The following is a 20,585-nucleotide window of genomic DNA, read 5'->3' on the forward strand; positions in this document are numbered from 1 at the left end:
GGGGAGAGGGAGCAGAGAGGGGCCGCCGAGGTCTTAAGGTGGAGCGGCTCCTCCGCCGGGATGCCTCTGCGATCAAACCGAGGCAGGCCGGAGCCCCTGTCCTCCGGCATCTTCCCCCCACCCGGCCGGGCTGTTCCCCCTCTCCAACAGTCAGGAAGAGTTTACGCTGGAGTTTCATTAAAAATAACTGGCACATCAGAAACCCTGTTAACAGCTGTGCACTGACAGAAATAAGTGATTCCCAGCAAAGAAAACACCTTTTTAACTTTTACACACTTGAACCTGCACAAAAACATGCGATAACGACAAATACTGTTTGAATAATGGTCAAAATCATATTATAATTAAACAATGATGGAAACCTAGGTGTGGTGCAGTTTGTCAACTATACAACAATTTAGATGTACCCCCATAAGCTTACTGGCATCATTTTACTGCTGTGTGTAACTTCTGACTCACTGGCACAAACAGCCCTGATGAGTCTTTCCTGGGACGGATTACGGCAGTCCACCTTAAAAGCAACAGGTCAGAAAAAGTGAATAGTTGTAATTTCATAATTTTCCAGCAGATGGTAGGCCCGTGTTTGGGAAATTCCCCAGACTGCTGGAGAGATTTTCCATGACTCGATGGACCAATCGCACGTTTAGCCGACAGGTGGCGCTTCAGCATCACATTTGGAAGCTTGTAAAAGTGCGCGGCGCGAGCCACTGACCACAGGGAGGCAGCCCAGGTGCACGAAAGTACTGTGTGGAGAATGGTTGGTGTGGTTGAGGGTGCTGATCCGAGGTCAGAGGTGCAAGTTGAGGAGATAATGACCAAGTGAGGCTGGAAAATATCTTCACTGCTATTTTGTTTTATGTCTGGTTGAGCGAGGGGGCTCGAACATGCTAGATCATGATGGTTATTATCTATATATTTACTCTTTCTGTGAGGGAAAAAGTGGGGGCCACATAAGGCTGGACATTTTTCAAATGTGTAACAAGCGTTGTGATATTAATAAGATGATGAAGATGGACATTAATCCACTCAAATCAATCAGTAACAAACTGGATGAGTTGAATTTGCAGAGCTAAGCTTTAGGTTCCTATAAGTGTAAGAAAACCACCAAACTCCATTGACTTACGGTGGTTTTTAACGAAGGCAACAATCGTCCGTGAAGCATGTCAGTGCATTTGAAATGATGTAGCTTCTGCTGCTATATCTGTACATATCTTGTGGCCAGCGATGGCAAATTTCAGTGCAATTCTGAAGTGCTTTTACTTGAGTATGTATCTCATTATGATACCTTAATCTTGTACTTCATTACATTTTAGAGGGAGATATTGTGCTTTGTACTCCACTACAGTTACACCATCTGACAACTGGACTTACTTTACAGATTACATCCTCCTATAACATTAAAATGCTGCTTACATGTTGTATCATCAATAATAACTATCCCATATTTATATCTGCAACAGTGTTTGTTCACATGTGTTTAAATCTCTCTGGTGAACATTTAGAGGGTTCATTCTGGGCACCGGGAGCTGTTTTTTACGTGATGAATCCATCTTAATACTTCAATCTGCTGAGAGTTTTCTGTGCTGCTATATTTACATGATCACAGCCCGAATGAAGTTAACGCCATCATGCTTTCTCAGCTACAGCTTTGCAGAGTGTGTGTGCGATGCTTGCGGCAGCTGACACACGTGCAAGATAAATATCAGTGTATTGATGCCATGACAAAAAGAACAACACACACACATGCACACACACCCAGAGATATTTAAATATATAGATTTTATGTACATATATTCATGTGGATGACTAGAAAAGAAACACTATATTCTTACATAGGAATGATTCTGCACAGTCATATTCCTAAGTTAAATAGTAATTTGATACAAAATTACTATAATAAATAAAACTCCTCTCCTTGTCTTTTTTTTTTCACACATACCAGTTGTACAAACAATAAATTACAAGTTCAGTGCTGTGTTTCTGTCGTTCAGCGAGAGGGCTTTCTCCACTGGAAGAGTCAGAGCAGGTTGTGTGTGTGTGTGTCTTTCTGAAAAAAGAGAAAAAAAAACTCAAGTACTGCATAAATGTTGAATTGTTTCAGTGGTGTGTGTCTGTACGTGTACATTTCTGTGTAAATATGGTTGAATACGAACACATATATGAACGATCTACTCGTTGTACAAAAACGTCTACATCACGTAAATAAATCTGAACGTGTGAGGGGAGAGGAGAGGACGTTCGGCGAGTGGTTTGTTGTCCTGGGTCATGTCGTATCTTGAGCCTCTCTCGTGCTTTGTTTTCTCCTGCACAGATAGGTGAGGTTTACCGCACAGGAAGACACAGCAGGTGCACGTTTGACACAAATATGAATTCGAATTTTGGCTCAAATAGAAGCCCCTGTGCTTCTGTCTTGAGGAACGCAGACACTGTCTTCATTCTAATTGCCTCCTCGCTTGAATAGCTTGATATTGTGAGATTGGGTGGAGGACTTTAAAGGGTGAGTTCACCCAAACTACAGAAAATTTAAAGAAAGAAAATCCACCATTGAACATTTTTATTCACTCAGATGAGAAGATTGATACCACTTATATCTGTCTGTTCAATATGAAGCCTGTTAGCTTAGCATTAAGACCAAAAACTTCCATTATTGTATGCAGTAAGCAAACAAGATAAGGCAAGTTAATAAGAGAACTTAAGAGATGTTGGTGGGCGTATTTTTTATCTTTGGACAGAGCCAGTGAGAGAGTGGTATCGACCTTCTGATCTATGTCTCTTCAAAAGAACGAGCATGTGTTTTTCCCAAAAGAGCGACATAATTTTCCACAATCAATGTCCTCCTTCCTTGTCAAAGGGAATATTTCTTCAGTAGAAAGTCGCTCCAAAGACAATGTTGACAGTGAGGTCTGTGGATTGTCTGATGGAACCGAGGCATTGGTTCCTGCTGAAAATTTCACATGAAACTTTTCAAAGCTGAAAAAAATCCCATTCATCTACTGAGGTGGAGGCACTAAAACTTATAAGTTTTACTAACTATAAAACCAATACTATGTGCATGGCTCGAGTCCACTGGTGATAAGTGGGAAATCTTGTATTTTGGGTGAACCGACCCTTTAAAAGAACCCAACCTCTGGCTCAATCTGTATTGATGTAATGTGTCAAACAACACGCATCTGGAAAGAGGTTAAAACAATACGAGTGTAAAGTAGTAAAATCTTGAATGAGTGGTGAAAAGAAAGAAAACAAAGAGAGCTGAATTGCAAAAGGACATTAACGGCTGCGTTAGTATCTCTCTTGCTGTTGTTGCGAGTATCCAGGGCACACATTGTCATATTAGCGTTGCTTCCGAAGTAGATAAACAGACAAACAGATGCTGACGACCACTGGGAAAATCAGGAGGCTCAGCACCAGCTTAATGATTGGTACAAATGGGGAGTGGAGAAGCGTCAAGACACAGTAGAGGACAAAAACACACGTTCCCGGCACGCACTGCATGTGCTTGAACCAAAGGCCTGGCTACATGAATGTGCTAGCACACAACACGCACACAAAAACACACACACACACACACACACACAAATCAAGCATCGCCCCAAACCTGTGAGTCATCATTCACCTCCATAAATGTTAAGGAGTGTCGTGGTTACTTTGCCCCTTTGTCAATTTAACCTTTAAAAAGTTTGTCCTCTGAAGTTCCATCCCATCACACCACGCCGCCGTCATGACACGTGATTATCAGTTTCAGTACAATCGATACTTTGCGTCAACAGTCAGAAGGTTTTCCTCTCGGCTTCTCAAGAACTGAAGGAGTATCTGTTGGTTCACCAAATGTCTGGGTTTACCTGCTCACTGTTGGACGCTTAATCGCCCTCCATGCATCCTCATTTCGAAATCACAAGTCTTCCCCTCCCTTTGTGCTCCTTTCTGGTTTTCAGCCGGACAGATCAGTCAAATAAAGACACATAACGCTTATAGTCAGGGCATATGGGCAGCCCTGATTCAAGACCGTCATACCGATGCTCCTGTAACTTGGACATTGTGATCACTCAGTGGCTCGTAAAATTCTTCCCTGTGAGAATATTGTTAGGCTTTCCTCTCAGAAGATAAGGAGACCGGTTTTATTTGGTAATAATGGACACATAAATATTCCTTTTGGCAATCAGTGGCACCACTGAAGCACTGCTGCCGAGGCCTGCTCAAAGTTAGTTCAATAAATCCTTGCATGATTTGTATTGTTTTTAGAGACCTTTCTTGGTCGGAGTAACTTTTTCTTGAGCATAGCCTACCACTAGTGAGTAAGTGTTTTATGAGCCATTCAGTCACCAAAATGTCCAAGTTCTTGGGTTCTGGCCAATCCAGGACCGTGGAGCGCAGTATGGTGGTCGTGGGACAGGGCTACAATACGAGAAGAAATTACAACAAGGTGTATAACGAGTGCTTCCCATCGTTGGGGCTCTTGTCTTGGACACACTCATGACAAAAGACAAAGGGGTGCGACTTCCGGATCCCCACAGTGATTAGAACAAACGGAGTAGCATAAAAAATACACAACACGCATGCCATTACAGGGCGACACACACGAAGCCTCCGCGGGTTTGGAGACGGAAGTAAAGACAATCAGTCACTGTCCATGTGGAAATGACATGCAGTTTAAGTCCTTAGCTATGCCAGGGCCACACTTGTCATAATCATATGCTACTGCGAACCCAGGACATCCCTCTGGCATATAGTCAGGTACATCCATGCCAACCTGTCTCTGAGTCTCTGTGTATCTGGTCCAGGCTCTTTCAGCCAACATTCACAGTCCTGTTTAAGGGTCTATGTCTTAAATTCACTGGTCCACAGTCCTACATCCAGCACTTGAGACCTTTATCAGATGTACAAGTTAAATGTCTGCTGACGAATTGTTCCTCGTCTTACGAATCATTTTTGCTCAACATTTCTTCACCTGACAGTGTTTGAAGGCAGAGGGGCGGGAGCTAAGCACGCAGCCCTTGGACAGTTTCCCGTCCTGGTCCTTACACTGCACTGTCCGGCTCTGCCAGCCAGTGTCACAAGTCCTAGAGCAGGTCATCCAGGACCCTGTCACCCATTGGGGCCCTGGGGTTGGAGTGGAGGGACCTGGGGCTGTAGGTGGCCCTGGGACCAGGACAGGGGGAGCAAAGGAGGATGTAGTGGTGCTACTGGTGGTGGTGGTGGTGGTTCTCGTCGTGGTTGAGACTGTTGTCGTGCTCGGCACAGGGGTCGACTTTGAGTTGGGGATGAGGGGAGCTGACGGCTGCTGCGGGGCTGTTCTACGGGGCATGAAGAAGCTATAACGAACATCCAGGGGCTTTTTAGCGTCTGTCGCTAGAATCTGGATCACCAAGGCTTCCTGGAGGGCCCCAGGACCCATGCTGTGAAGCCACTCGTCCCTTTGGCTCCACCCACTGTAGTTGAGCACGGAGCCGTTGAGTGGGATGATTGTCTCGGAGGTGGAGATCATGAACTTGCCATTTAGGAGGTACTCGCTGTTGGGGCGTCGGAGGGCAAGGTAGGCGGTGTATCGGGTCTGGTCCTTGGCCTTGTGCTGACGAACCTTGATGTGGGTGGAGCCTGCAGGGATCTTCACCACGTCAGTGTAGCCCTTACTGTTTGGCGACAAAGAAAACAGAAGCAATTAAAGATTGTTACTCAAGTTACTCAAGCAGAGGCACTGCGAACAAACTGAACAAACTACATGTGAACAGTGTTGACATGCGGTGAATGCAGCATTATCATTTCATCATACTGTAAAAGCCACGAGATAACGCTGCTGAAAAATATGTTCAAGAGTCCTCTGAATCCTGCATGTGCAAACTTGCCATCACTGAAGCGAGACTCCCCTCCAGTGCGCATATTCAAATGTCTGTATGTGCATGACTGCCCCCGTGATATGAAGACATACGATAACGCACAGTTCAAGTCTTTTTTCTCACCTCTTCTTGGTGAAGTTGCCCACCACGCGGATGCATCCTGTGCTGTCGCCTCCGCATATACCACACTTGTCGAACTGGAGCTTGGAGCCAATGATGCCGTCGCAGCCTGTCCGTACACATTTCCCTTTGACGCACACAGAGCTGCTGTAAGGACGACACTCTGTCCCGTCGACCACCTGAAGACAAACGGCCACAAAATCAACGTCATCTTCCACATGTGTTTTTCATTAAAAACACAGCACCCCCTTTCGTTTAAACTAACTCACCCTCTGAGAGAACACCACATAGTATCCTGTTCCTTTCGCTCTGCAGGTCAACTTGCACACATCTTTCGGGAGGACTCCTGCGTACTTCGGCACCCACTCAACAAAGGTCTTCACCCCTTTAGGATCTGTCTGGGGACCATTGCGCACCTCACATTGCTCCTGCCGGAAACTCTTATCTGGAGAAAAATTCAGTTGCAAGAGGTTTGAAATGAGGGCTGTGTATTCTGTATGATGAATAAACATTAGCTTGTCATATTACAATCATGCATGCATTCTTGAGCTGTCACACTCACTTGATGGTGGACATGGCGTGACGTTGCAGGACCGATAGACGGCTCTCTTGCCCGTGCAGTAGCGCCCGTTGTTCCGTGGCGGTGGGTTGTTGCACAGACGCTGGGCGAACTGCAAACCGCCCCCGCAAGTTCTGGAGCACGCACCCCAAGGACCCCAGGAACTCCAGCTGCCGTGGTTGGATGCCTGGTAGAGGGCGGAGAGGAGCAGAGAGGGAAGGGAAGATGAAAGAGGAGATAAAAGTTGGGGGAAATGACAGAGGACGAGAGATCAGAGAGTAGAGAGGGATGAAGAGAAAGGAAAAGAGGGAAAAAGAGGAGATGAGAGACGACAATTAATGCTTATCGGGCATGTTGGAAGTCAGAGTGGTTGCGGGCCAAGCCACGTGTCACAGGGAAAGCCCTTTGCAGAGAGATGTGCGATAAAGAAAGATGTGGCATGCATCGTGATGTGGAAAGGAGACAGAAAAGGAATGAGGCGATCCTCATGTGGTAAAAGCCACTCATTAAGACGGCATGACCGGATCTGTGGCGTAACAGCTCACATGCTTCCCCTGAGGAGCAGCCTGAATGAAATTCTTAAGGTAGCATACTTATTTTCATGCTTTTTCCAACCAGTGCCGCACGAGTCATGTGTGATAAAAACAGCTGCATAAGCAGCATTTCACATTTTACGAGACAAAGCTGATTTTATAACCTTGAAGTTCTGCGAAGCTTCTTTGGAAACGGCTTTTCCGTTTAGTTCCACTGCTGAGTCTTTATAGTGCTTGAACTGCTTCTTTCCACAGTAGAGGCTACTTAATCTGCAATCATGCTACAAGAAATATGAAGAAGCTCAAAGATTGTGAAGTCTAAAATGGAGGGGGTTTAGCTCTTTGCAGTAAACTGGTCGTCATGCAAGGCAGTGAAAATGAAGCGTGTCAGAAGTTGGGCCTGATCCACACGTACAGTCGTCTGCCAAGGGTCGAGTCAGACTCATCAAATGTCATGTGACAAATAAACACAAAGAAAAGACTCTTTCCCTCCTTCCCATTCTTTCTGACTTGCACTCGCTTTCTCTCCCTGACACACACACACACACACACACACACACACACACACACACACACACACACACACACACACACACACACACACACACACACACACACAGTGTCGACAGCCTGCCAAGAGCAGATTTGGCCCTTTAGCTCATTATGGCAAAATTCAATTTAGATCTGTTTGAGCAAGGCCAAGTGAACAAATAGCACAGATCAGCAGTGGCATAAATAACCCAGACCACACAGTGAAGTCACATAAAGAGTCCGTGAGATTTTTCTTCCTCTTCAAGTGTCTTTCTCTCTCTTTTTAGTTTTTTCTTTCTTTCTCGCCGCCCTGTATTCTTTGTCTCACACAGATAAGTTTGTGTAACGTGGAAATGAGTGCTTAAAATATCAGTTTTTGAACTATAAAAAGGAATCTATTTCAGATTTGACTCCTTTTTGTCTCACTTGACAAACACCTTCTCACTCCATGTCCTTTTTCTATTCTCCCTCATGTTCCTCTACCACCCGTCTGTCTTACCGAGTAGTGTCTCTTGCGGGTCTTGTCCACACACTTTCCCTGCAGGCAGATGCGTCCCTTCCCGCAGGGTGTTCCCTCCACGGCCGGCAGCTTCTTGGTCAGGCAAACCATCTGTCCCTGACGAATCACAGCGCACCAGAGCCGGGAACATACGTCCATGCCCGGGCAGACCGTGTACTCGGGGCCGAAGGCCAGGCGACACTGGCGGACGGCGTCGTAGCTCTGTCCCGGGAGCTCCTCGGGGCCCAAAAGGGGCTGGCGAGGAGAGTCGAGGAGACACTCGGCTGTGGTGGGAAAGGGAGGAGGGGGTTTTAAAAAAGGCCCTGCAACCTACGTACTCTTTGCCGGTGGTATCGACAAACAAGGCCTGTATGACCCATCAGTCAATAAAAGTGCTGCAGCTGCAGCAGATACTGTCAAGCCTGAAATGATACTGTTGCTACATGAATTATGCTGAAAGCGTTTCTTAGCAAAATGTCAACAGGCAATGCTTTATGGCCGACAAGAGTGAAACTACTTGACGAAACGGGAATGCAAAGTATGACTCATCCTGATTTCTTGCCAGTGATATGTCTTTGGCTGCACTGGAACAACACTTTTTTAAGAAGTTAATAGGATTGTAAATAACTCTCTATTAGCAGAGATTACAGCTGGTTTCTTACTAAACAGCTTTCAGTGATAGGTACTGTGGGAGAAACACGATCACAAGTCAGATTCACATGGATGCAATTTGTAGATGGAGGAAATAAAACTCCTACTGGCTGGGAAAAGTTCTCACTAGTAAAAGAACTACAGATGGTTGCTGAACCACAAGCATGGAGCCGTGCATTTATTGCTCTATATTTTCTCCAGCACTCACCGTTGCCATCATCAAAGAAGTCGGTGATGGTCGCCGAGGTGCAGCGGCTCCAGGGTTTGGAGGCGTCGATGGAGGTGAGGATGGAGGACATGAGCCGCTTGTCGCTGTTGACTCCGAAACGCTCCTCGCAGAACTTGGAGTCGTCGTGGGACAAACCGAGCAGGTGACCTGCGGCACAGAGACAACGGACGCGACTTTCAGAATCTGAGCTGATAGATCACGATGAGAGGAAGGCCGAGACTCGTTGCGGGTTTGCACATGCAGCAAGAATGAGAAAAGAAAACACACACAGGCATCAGGTGCATAACATCAGACAACACCCCTGTGATATTAATCAACGAGGGAGACGTGCTGACAGATGTGCATATGCATGCCCTGGCCTGCTTATATCTTTGTTTGTGTGCTTATGCATGCGCATATCCATGCCTACCGATCTCATGCGCGACGGTGAACGCGGCGTGAAGGCCGTCGTCCTCGATGACGGCGCAGCTTCGCTCCGGAGAGCAGATGGTGCCGACATCCGCCATGCCCAGGGTGTCGCAGGAGTGGTGGCCACAGAGGTCCTGGACAAAGGAAACACGGTGAGTTTAAATTGGCAAAAAAATGTACATGTGGAACAATCAGTCTTATTTCTGAATGAGCTCACACTGTAAACATAACATTAACTGAAACCTACTTTACTGAAGGCAGCAGTAACATCATCTTGAAATGGATATTTGGCTGCTATGTCGTAATGAAAGATGCTATTAATGATTCCTCAACTTGCTACATCCTTTTTTATTGTCATCTGAGACCACCACCTCACTCAGCTCCCATTCTAATGAAAAACAGTGTGTTGCTTACACTTTCTTTGATTGTATTGACATTTTTTCGGCTATTGCAGTGCATGAGCCAGACATCGTCGTCTTTTGCAGCTTTTTCATCTGCGTCATTGGGTGGTGATGCAGTTGAAGTTGAATTTCGACTCGCTGCACACATTTTGTGAACAGTAAATATAAAAATAACTGCAAACAAACTGGAAACTAAATGCAAGGTGTCATGCTCTTATTGCTTTTTGTTCTCTTGATCAAAGCCACTGCCCCTTAAAAAAAGCACTCCTGCAATTTTGTACTGAAGTGAAGGCTTGTGAGAGACAGCTCCAAAAACACTGGGTGCGCCTCCCATAATGCCACGCATTAGAGGCTCCCTGCCTTTCAAACTCCATAACCCCAAATTGTAACAGAGGTCCAAGCTGAGATATTCAAGTGATGTCAATGAAGTCATTTTCTCAGACAAAGCTCCTCCAGGGCTACAGAACACAGACGTGTCCCTTTAAACTTCCTTCCACTCGTTTTAATGCCCGCTTCCTTCCTCTGCCTCCACCGTTTCTCTGTCTGCCTCATGGGGTGGCAGAGTACATAGTATTGATCTCTGTTTTGATTCCCACACATGTCCATGCAGATGAGGCCTCAGGGTGGGTTGTTCGGCCCCGCCCGAGTGCAGAGATCAATCAGTTAATCATACCGTCAGATCAGAGCACACGCGCCTGCACACGGGCCTGCGTGCATCGGCGTACACACTCACAGCACAGCAGGATAAGCTTTGAATGTATGTGTGCATTCAGCACACAGCCACGCATGTGCACATGAGAACATCCAAAAAAGGCAAACAAACACACACACAAACACACACACACCCCACGGAGAGGATGAATCGTCATGTTAAGTGGCGCTGACAGGCTCTCTGTGGCGGGTGTTTACCCGTTCCGGGCAGATCGGCTTGGAACAAACTGCCCTGTGTTCTGCACTCACACACATGACAGACTGGGCGGGACCGCCTCACACACGCAGGACACACACATGCAAGTACACTCAGATGCACATAACTGTAAGGATGTACATGCACACATACGTGTACACATACGGAGCACATGTAAATGAAAGCATGTACCTCACAGACTGTACATGCTTCATGGTGCACTCACAAGCGAACACACACACATGCAGACACACATGGAGAGAACAGGAAGAGAGCGTCTGCTTTTTGCCAATTGACTGCTGGACGCATGAGAAGCAAACAAAGGGCGAGTCACACTCACTGCATGGATGCTGCTGAGGGGCACACTGTGCTGAAGTGTCTCTGAACTTTTCCACATGCAGACCAGCTCAAAAACTACACGGCCTGTTTGTTTTCAATCAGGCAGCGAGAACCTATAGAGGAGTTTGTCGAAAAATTCTGTTCCTCTTTTCCCCATTTCCCACACTCTTTTCACCCCTACATTCTTTACACCTCCCTTCATTTCATTTATTTATTCATTCACCCCCCTCCCACGCTCGAGTACGAGAACGTTTTTTGTTTCGATCTTGCTTGTACACACAGCTTTCCTTAGTACAACACAGTGTAACGGGAAACACGTGGGTGAGAAGCAGAAAACGGGAATCTCCCATTTGAAATTAAACAGCGGCATGTGAAAAATACCTGAAACTAACTGGCATCCCTATCTACATGTTATTTATTTCTTCCCTCCAGCAAACTTTCCTTTCATCCAAAGCCCTCTCATACACACAAAAAGAGGGAGGGAAAGACAAATAAGTTCAGGAATCAGATGCTGGGGGATGGAGGGCCGCAGGAAATTAAAGAGAAGGACTGCGAGAACAAGGAGTTACAGAAATATTGGCAGAAATAACAGGAGAACAGGTGGCAAGCTGGTTGTGAAGGTCACGAGACGATCAGAGCTGTGTGTGTGAGTGTGTGTGTGTGTGTTGCGAGATCATTTGCAATGTAAGCCAAGGCTTGTGTCAAACAAACAGCCAGTCAGACGCAGACACACACACACACACACACACACACTTGCAGAGTGAGTTTAGCTTAGTCCGTGTAATGAAAACACACTTCAGGCTGATTCAACAAACCTGCTAATCAAAAGCAACAAAAAACAGCTCTCCATCATCGACTGGGACTGGCTACTCATGACTGATCGCCGCTGATTGACAGGCTGTCAAATCAGTTTTCATGTTCCTTCATCCTGATGTTAACTGACTTTGATCCACTCTTATCCAGAAGTATAAGGACCCTTGAAAAGCGACTCAATCATGTAGTCATGTGCATGGAGGGGTAGGCATGCACTTGAAATGAGCAGTAGTTATGAGTGCTGTGATGCTGTGCAATTATCTATCTGCCCCTGTTAAATGAACATTAAATAGAAATAGCTGACCTGACTGAATGGTGTTATTTTTCTCTGCATGGAAACAGGCCGAAGGTCAGCGCTGGTCGGAAGCATGACTGCAAAGAGGAGTGCTGTTTAAAGCCACTGATGCATCACGGTGTGGGGGGGCGAGGTTCATGCGTTCGGGCTGAACTCTCTGACTAGCTGTGTGCGTCCACAGACCCGGGGTTGAGGGTTTGGGATCCAGGGGCCGTACGCAGGTTTTCAACATATGCCAGTCTAAGCCCGGCATGTGTGAAATATCAGGAACAGTTAAAACAAATAGAGGGGGTGGATGTGACGGGGGCGAGGGCTGGGAAATGTACACTTTAATGCGCAAACACATGGAGGAGGAGAGGAGAGGAGAGGAGGACGACAAGTGCACAGGAAAAGGAGGAGGCCACATTCTGCACATGTGCACATTCCCACACTCGCTGGAAGAGAATAAATGACATAACTACGTGTTAAACACACGTGCGGAGGAAATGGATTGTGTACACGTACATGCCATGTCTACATCAGTGTGCCTCGCACATCAGTCATCATGACATAAGGGCCCTCTCCGTGTTCCTGCAAACTATCGTGTTTTATCAACTTTCAGTGAAACCATGTGGTGATAAGACAGGCTTCATCAGCAAATGGAAGTGGCTGGAGCTGCATCATGTGACCGAAGACATTTCTGGTATGCTTTTATCCAAAAATGATTTATAAATTCCTTAACATGTGCATATTTTTCATTCAGTCTGGGCGAGGGCAGTCAGCCTAATGTGTATTATATTTCACATGCATTATTACAAATCCAACAGGGGGGCTGATCTCAACCCAGCCTGCAAAGGTGAGCACTTCAACATCGACATCACAAGTGTGTGAGCATCTCCAAGGCTCTGCAGCTCTCTCTGGCCACCTTACAGTAGGGCTTTGTCTACTGTCCGAGCTCACAACAAGCGAACACAGCCATGCATAACATGCATGCACGAATACACGGTCAGAACAGTCCCCGGCCCCCTCAATGTGCCTGTTGTTTCGTTCCGGTGCTGGTATGTGTGGAGCAGGGTGACACCGCCACACGGGTCAGCTCACTGCGGGTACGGGGTGTTGGAGTAATTGGACCTGACCACAAAGAGAGTTCCCTCCAACTCTGTGCACTCCTGCTGCCGCCCCCTCCCCGTCCGCCCCTTCTATCTGGGAACAATGCACTGGTCTGACTCCACAGTCACAAAGTCCTCAGTGAGCTTCAGCTACCGTTCAGCACACTACAATAATAGGGATCTACGTCACAGTAGCTCCAAATACACAGATGAAAAAGGTTATTTCTTTTCACACATAACTCACTCTCTGGTGATGTTCAGAACAATGGAGCACTTAGCAAACAGCTTCCCATAGCACATCTGAAGTGAATCTGCAGCACATCAGTGTTTGTCTTTCCCTGCAGAGCTTCCACTGTGGTTACGACCAAAGTTATTTTCCTGAGAAAAGAGCAAACACATAACCACGCCTCATGCATCCAACTGCTTTATTCTGCCTTTTCTTCTTCTTCAACCCGAAATGCGGCAAGGTATGAGGTACCTCAGCCAAATCAAGTTATTTCCTGAATGGCATTCTGTCAATGGAAACCCTAATAACTGTTCGCTGCTTGTAAAACGAAGGATTCTGTGCAGCTCTTGACATTGAATGTGGATCTTTTCTGACAGGCGCTCTTGCAAAATGATTGATAGCTAAATGACAGTGTCATAAAGAACAGGTCAAACGATGTCAGCATCTTCACATTCCACATTCAGCTCCTTTCCGACACCTCTGCTGCAGTAAGGAAAATTTCACTTTCACCCTGTCACGGCGTTGGCCTGTTTTCCTGCAGTGCTCAGACGTAAACAAACCTCAGCCCTGCTCGTCTGTCTGCTATAATGACCGACCAGGTAAAGCAACAGCTATTTGAGCACTTAAACAGAACCCAGAATCCTGAAAATGGCTTTTAATAGTCAGAGTTCAAAGGTCAACGTTAAAGTAAGGCGGCGGCTGCTTTCTATGGCTTATGAGGGTGATGACCTTAAAGTCAAGTCATGCCTTTGCTATGTGCTTACTCTGCATCCTGATGCGGCTGCAGTTCGGCTTATTTGTCCTGCAGATATGCAGCAGACAGGGATCAGAGGTCCACCTCATACTGTTTGCGCTGTGCTACGGCGCCACAGTGGATGCTTATGAGCTCCGTGTGCGACAGAGCGGGGTCACCTTCTTCTTCTGCTGACAGGTCGGTGAAGGTGAGATGCGTGTGAATGAAGGTCAGGGGACAGGGTCGTGAATAAAGCAAGTGAGGCGACAGGTGAGACGCAAATTAAGCGCTGACTGATATAGTGGTAAAGCCAATATTGGCCTTTTATCCAGGATCACAGCAGCATGACAGAGTCTGCAAAACTTGTATTTTCTGTGCTTTATTTCATAAACTGTTCACATGTCTGCGTTCCTTCTACTAACAACCACAGTTGGATCAACACACACTTCGACAGACTTTTCTCTTCTGAAAAGAACAACATGTGGAAACTCTGCAGACTTTAAGGTGTTGTTATGAAAAGGGTCTGATATAATGATATCAGCATGAGATATTGTCTGCAGCATGGACTGCTTGGAGATGAAAAGGCATTTTAAATCAATGGAAAGATGCTGAAAATGGATGGGTTCTGCCACAGTGAGCATGTGTATTTCGATAGGATCAAAGCTGTGGTAGAATAGAGAAAAATCCACAGCAGACCACCTGTCATGTTTCATTAGCTCCCTGTCCATTTTGACTCTTCCTATCCTGAGGCTGCCTTAGAGGTATCTGGATAAATGTTTCCATGCCCGCCTGACCCTGCCCACCCTGCCAAAACCCAACCACCAGAGAATGGCACAGTCTTCTCCCTGCGCTCTTCCAGTCTTGCCCCTGCAGGTGCAGAGGCAACGGGGTTAGTGAGGAGGCACGAGGTGGTTGGCACACAGGAACTGGGCCACTTCGAACGCCTGCTGACCACAGGTATGCACTACCGGCTGCCGTGCCAAGGCATGACGGCGCCAACTTGCTGGCGATGCCAGGAGATCCGAGGCAATACCCTCGGCGCTTGCTTTTTCCGCCCGAGGCACGGCAAGACCCTGCATGAGCTGAACTCACCGCACTCCAAGGCGAGCTATCTGACACTTCAGCCGGAGCTCACCACCGCAAAGCCACACCCGGAGAGGTGAAAAATGCATGGAGATCTGCCGCTGCTGCCCTGTGGCTTTCAACCAGGGAGGGAGGGAACGAGGAAGGAGAAAGAAAGGGATGGTGAAAGGGGGGGGATAAATGAGTGTGGTCTTGGTAAACGTATGGCTTCTCACAGGGTGGATGTGTTTGTTTTTCTGACAGCTCCCAGCCCCAGCTGACAGACGCTGGAAAAGTAACTGGGAAAAAATGTGCAGACAGGAGTGATGAGAGAGAGAGAGAGAGGGAGGGAGGGAGGGAGAGAAGAATTGCAAGGCTAGGATGACTACCCAATTAACTGAAGTTTCAGGGGAGTTTCAGGAATAGTTCCGCAGTGCACCCAGCAGCTGATTTCAAACCTCCTACCCGAGGAAGAATTTGGCATGCGCGGCCGCGGGCTCGCACCTCAGATCACACAGGGCTTTCGGATTGTCAGGGGACTGGGAGGAGGGGGGGGCTGGAGACAAGAGCCCGCCTAGAAAAACACCAGGCCAGGAAATACAAGTGTAAGTGATTCACAGATGCTGAGATTCAGCAAAAAATGAGATAGAAAGAGAAAGAGAAAGAAAACATTGACAAAAAGGGTGGATTTGAGTAGGGACAGGTGGGAGGAAGGTTGTGTAGTCTTCACTTCTGACTCACTGTGATGCAAATAGGGAAATTATTCACAAAATGACCACTTTATGTGTCACTTATCTACATACTCCAGGGGAAAACGTACAGTTAGTTAATGTTATGCAATATACATGTCAGTTATTTTCATTTCAGAGTGTTTGGCAGTTTATGAGCTGCATTAAGCCACCCAAAGGCTTAATCTGCCAGGCGGTGAACCAGCTGCCACCGCGTGCACCGTCAAAATAAAAACAAAGCGTGGCGTCACTGCGCCGCCTCGGCGTCGCACCGCGGCGCTGAGCCGCCTCTCCTCTGCCGCGCAGGGCGGAAGACAGCCGGAGCCGGCGGCCAGGCGCCAGGTGAGAGCCGCGCGCGAGTGGAGGTGCGGAGCGCGAGGGGAGTTTGTTTACCTGCCTGGTGAAGAGGATGGCGGCGTCGTGGTGGTGCTGGTGGTCGTCGTCCAGCGGGTTCTGCTGGTTCTGCCACTTGCAGAAGCTCTTCAGTGTCGCCGCAGCGTTCTTGGACACCTCGAGCCCCTTCTCCTTCTCGGTGACCGTGGTCACTTTCACCACCGACAGCCGGATGGGGTTCTCGATGCTGGCGTGCCCGTACAGCTTGGAGGCGATGGAGGCCAGCGTGAGCAGGTAGTGGTTCAGGTCCTTGCCGTATTTCTTGGTCATGGTGTCGTCGGCCACAAGGAGCAGCTCCACGTGCCGGGCGCGGGAGACCGACCGCTTGCGCCGCGTGCCATGCTCCGGAGCAGCCGCTTTGGCGTGCTGGCTCCACCATCTCCGCCCGCGCGCACCGTGGTCATCTGCGCCCTCCCCTGCGAGCCCCTCTCTGTCCCGTCTCCCCTTCCCGCGACCCCTGTGCCGGCGTTTCCCCGCCGCATCCCTGCGTCCTCTGCGCCCGTCGCGCGTCCCGCAGCTCTCGCGCCCCTCGCGCATGGCCTCGAAGCTGAAACTCTCGCGCGTGAACACGTGGAGCGCGCTCTCCGCGTCCTTGTCCTGCAGGGCGCGCACGTCGTGCTCGTGGCCCTTCGCCCTGATAATAGGCGTGATGGTGTAGCGCGCATGGCTCACGGCGAAGAAGCCCTCGAGACCCCCTCCGCAGAGGTTGAAGACCGCCAGGGACTCCGGGTTGGAGTCCACTGTCCCGCGGTACACGCATTCCAGCTGCAAAGGCGCGGGGCTCTCTCCCATCATAGCGAGCACATACTGGGGGCTGAAATGATGCGACAGCACCGACTCGTCCCGCTCCATGTCCAGCTGAAACCGGCTCCCATCCAGGTACACCAGGTAGCCCACCTTCCCTCCTCCGTGGTAAATCCGGTCAATGGTGCGCACGACCCCGTCTGTCCTCCGGGCAGGTGTGAGAAGCGACCCGTTCGCAGGTGGAAGATAAAAACCCTGGAGCGTAGAAAGCCCGGCTCCCAGCTCCAACTCCACGACGCACAGCAACAGTAGCCGAAACCAGAGCATGCCATCGGCCAGAGCGCCAAGGAGCCGCACCATTGTTCATTCCAGCCCGAAGAACATCTATGTGTGCACTAAAACAACCCCGGGCCGGCCGAAGAGACAACTTTGTGTATTTGTTCCTCCAAAAAGCGCATCCTCCCGGTGTCCGAATCCCCCATGAAAACACACAGAGGAGCAACCAACAGGCGAGCAAACAAAACCATTGAGGGGGGAAAAAAATGGAAAAGAAAAAGAGCAGCAGAGAGGAACTGTGCGCAGAGTGAAACGCACTGAGCTGAACTTGGAGAACAAAAACACAAAGTTTGCTCTTAATAGGACCCGGAGAGAAAAAGTCCTGCCCCCTTTGCGCTCAATCACCACTCCTCCACCCCCCCTCTTCTCTCCTCTCTCCCTCTCCCTCTCTCTCTCTGCTCCCTCTCTTCCTCAAATCAGACTAAAGTCAAGTGCTGGAGGAGAGCAGAGGAGAGAAACCTGAACAATGCTGTCGCCGGAGTATTTCCCATTGCCTCAGCAGAGTCCACCAGAATCCTTATGAATCATATTGAGAGGCAGGGAGAGAGATCCAAGAGGTCTGAAGTCACTTCTGGTGATGAATAACCCATAAAATCATGAGCGACAATCACCCCTTCTTATGTTTACATCAATTTCATGGTGTCCGCATCACTAAAACATCAGCAAAACAAATTCCTCAACAGCCAGGACCAACACTGTTTCTCTCGCCTCCAAAACGTCCCCATCAAACACCGGCTTGTTATTTTTACACTTCCACCACTTTGACTCCTTTAATAATTGAAGGCTAAACGTCTAACAGGGGTTGACTGGAGAGTTTCAGCAAACTGGAGGAGGAATAGATAATTTATGGCCATTCCCGAATAAGAGGTCTGGGAGTTCACCGTTCCTGTGTGAGACATTTAATGGTGTGTGTGTGTGTTTGTGTGTGTGTGAGAGCAGGAGATGGAGGAATGCAGTCGGTGCTGTGCTGTTGCACTTGGGCATGAGAGGAGTGAAGAAGTGAGTGTGTCTGAGGTGTGTGACTGGACCTGGAACTTCCCCGGGAGCTGTCTTGATTATTTATTGTACCTTTAGGGAAGTGTGTGTGCTGGTGCCAATGGGATGTCATAGTTGTGCGCTGAGAGGGATTTAGCCATGCATACCTCACTGGAGCTGAAGTCACTGTGTCTAACACACACACAAACACACACACACACACAAACACGCTCTAAGAGGGCAGCCAGCGAGAGAGTGGCTTAAGAGTCTTAAAAGTTCCAAGACAGTGCTCATTTGCTGAGTCACCTAACAGCTATTACCTTTGCACACCACAGAGGGGGTTTCTGTGTGTCTGCATGCCAAGAGGGAGGCCTCTCTTTGTGGACAAACCCCCGCCACACACACACACACAAAACTTGAGAACAGACATTGCGTTTCAGTCCAGTTCGCTTCAAAAAAAGGCAGAGAGCCCACGTCGGCTCTCCTAAAAGCGGCGCGCTAATCCAAAGCCCCTTCTACGTGACTGAGCGGTGTGGGTAGTATGGCCCGGCGCATGCAGGGATGCAGCCAGGGAGTGGGCGTCAGAGTGTGGGGGCGGACACCGGAAGCGCGGCCAAAAAAACGGAACGCGGTGTGCTGCCACCGTAAGCCTCGCCGCCCCTGTCAAATCCCACTGTGGTACAATCCACACATGAAGCATTTTAAAAAAGAAAAACAAGGAGCTCCTCAACACTTGCTGCAGGTTTAGACTCAATACGTCTACCTCTGGTGTCAAAATCTGGTGTCAAAGGCGGGGGGGGGGGGGGGGGGGGGGGGGGGGTCGGGTTGCATTGGTGGGCTCATTATTTCCAAAAGCTCTTCTACGGCCCTGCTGCCCAGTGTTGAACCTAAAAATATTGTGCCCTCATCTTCCACAACTTCCCTGCAGAGCGGATCCAGTATCGAGCTGAACTTCATGGCCACATCACCCAACTGTTATGCAATGCACCTCCCACCCCCACCACCCGCATCTTTTTCTCTCTGTCCTCGAGTCTCGTCTCCAGCCGCCACCCCCCGCTGCCGCCTGCTTCTCCTTTACACCAAACTGTCAAGTGTATTACCTGCAGTAAAACAGACGCCCGTAAAGACGGGGCGGACCAGAGCTGCGTGTGTGAGGGAGGATGTTTGATCAGGGAGGGTGTTGTCAAGACAGACCTGAGGCGCTTACGCGTTAGTGTGTCCATCTTCAAAAGTCGACCTGATGTGTTTTTCTGCTATTCCTCGACCAGGGTTCCTGACATTAATCAGACATATGAACTAAATATGTGGAGTTTATGCACACAAGAAGGGCTGTTCATGCATCTGGTGAAATGTATCGCAGCTGCAAACCAGTGGCACCGAGCCCGAGCAAAAATCAGGCAACTTTCCACGCCATCTTTCAGTGCTATACTGAAAGGACACACACGCACACACATGCATGCTTTAGCTCATGCCCCTACAACGTCCTCCTCTCCCTCCCTCTTCCTCTCTCCCCTTTGAATCTCATACACTCAGCCCATTGGATCATTTTTAATCCCTATCATCTGAAACTGCGATGTATGCCAAAGCAACCATATGGACAGAAACCACCCCCATTATCCACACACACACAATTACACAGTAACCCGAATCACACGTGCAAAGCAGGCTGCATACAGTATCGAGCGTCACCAAAACAAGTTGTTTGTGTGAACCCGCGTGCCGAGCCACGTGTGTGGGACCAGCCCACTTCCTACGGTGGCTGGGAGCGGAGGGAATCCAATACGGTTAATTGACAAGCCGAGCCTTTTACATAACCGCCAGGCTATATGTAAGTGGTGGTGTCAGAATCCCCCCCCCCGCCAAGCACTGCAACTCTCCTTCTCTCTTCAGTCTCCATGACTCCCTCTCATCCTCTGCACACACACACACACACACACACACACACACACACACACACACACACACACACACACACACACACACACACACACACACACACACACACACACACACACACACACACACACACACACACTCCTCTTGCTCCATCTCTCCCTCTGTCCTTCTCTTCTATCCCTTCATGGATATTAAACCAGTAATTCCCATCAGGATGAAAAAGCTTCAGATGAAGGCAATCACAGCGCTTGTTCTTGTGATGCTTGAATGGCTGATGGTGTGTGTTTT

General features: G+C 48.5%; 1 protein-coding gene across 1 annotated transcript; it reads right to left on the minus strand.

Moving 5' to 3' along the window:
* Positions 1-1,803: 1,803 nt before the first annotated feature.
* On the minus strand, positions 1,804-17,517 carry LOC121627532 (A disintegrin and metalloproteinase with thrombospondin motifs 5). The gene is made up of 8 exons (XM_041966480.1): positions 16,347-17,517; positions 9,363-9,495; positions 8,933-9,100; positions 8,074-8,357; positions 6,514-6,697; positions 6,221-6,396; positions 5,955-6,130; positions 1,804-5,627 (listed from the first exon to the last, which is right to left on the minus strand). The coding sequence occupies exons 1-8, from the start codon at positions 17,448-17,450 to the stop codon at positions 4,931-4,933; spliced, it is 2,922 nt and encodes a 973-aa protein (XP_041822414.1). The 5' UTR covers positions 17,451-17,517; the 3' UTR covers positions 1,804-4,930.
* Positions 17,518-20,585: the final 3,068 nt, after the last annotated feature.

Source organism: Chelmon rostratus, chromosome 24 (genome assembly GCF_017976325.1).
Source record: "Chelmon rostratus isolate fCheRos1 chromosome 24, fCheRos1.pri, whole genome shotgun sequence".
Classification (NCBI taxonomy): domain Eukaryota; kingdom Metazoa; phylum Chordata; class Actinopteri; order Chaetodontiformes; family Chaetodontidae; genus Chelmon; species Chelmon rostratus.

What these genes read in the sequence shown, in the direction of transcription:
- LOC121627532 (XM_041966480.1), bottom strand. Translation starts at nt 17,450, where the DNA reads ATGGTGCGGCTCCTTGGCGCTCTGGCCGATGGCATGCTCTGGTTTCGG. An exon ending in CACCGTCGCGCATGAGATCG is followed by an intron (nt 9,101 to 9,362) that starts GTAGGCATGGAT and finishes TCTGTGCCGCAG; the next exon opens with GTCACCTGCTCGGTTTGTCC. An exon ending in GGCAACTTCACCAAGAAGAG is followed by an intron (nt 5,628 to 5,954) that starts GTGAGAAAAAAG and finishes GTCGCCAAACAG; the next exon opens with TAAGGGCTACACTGACGTGG.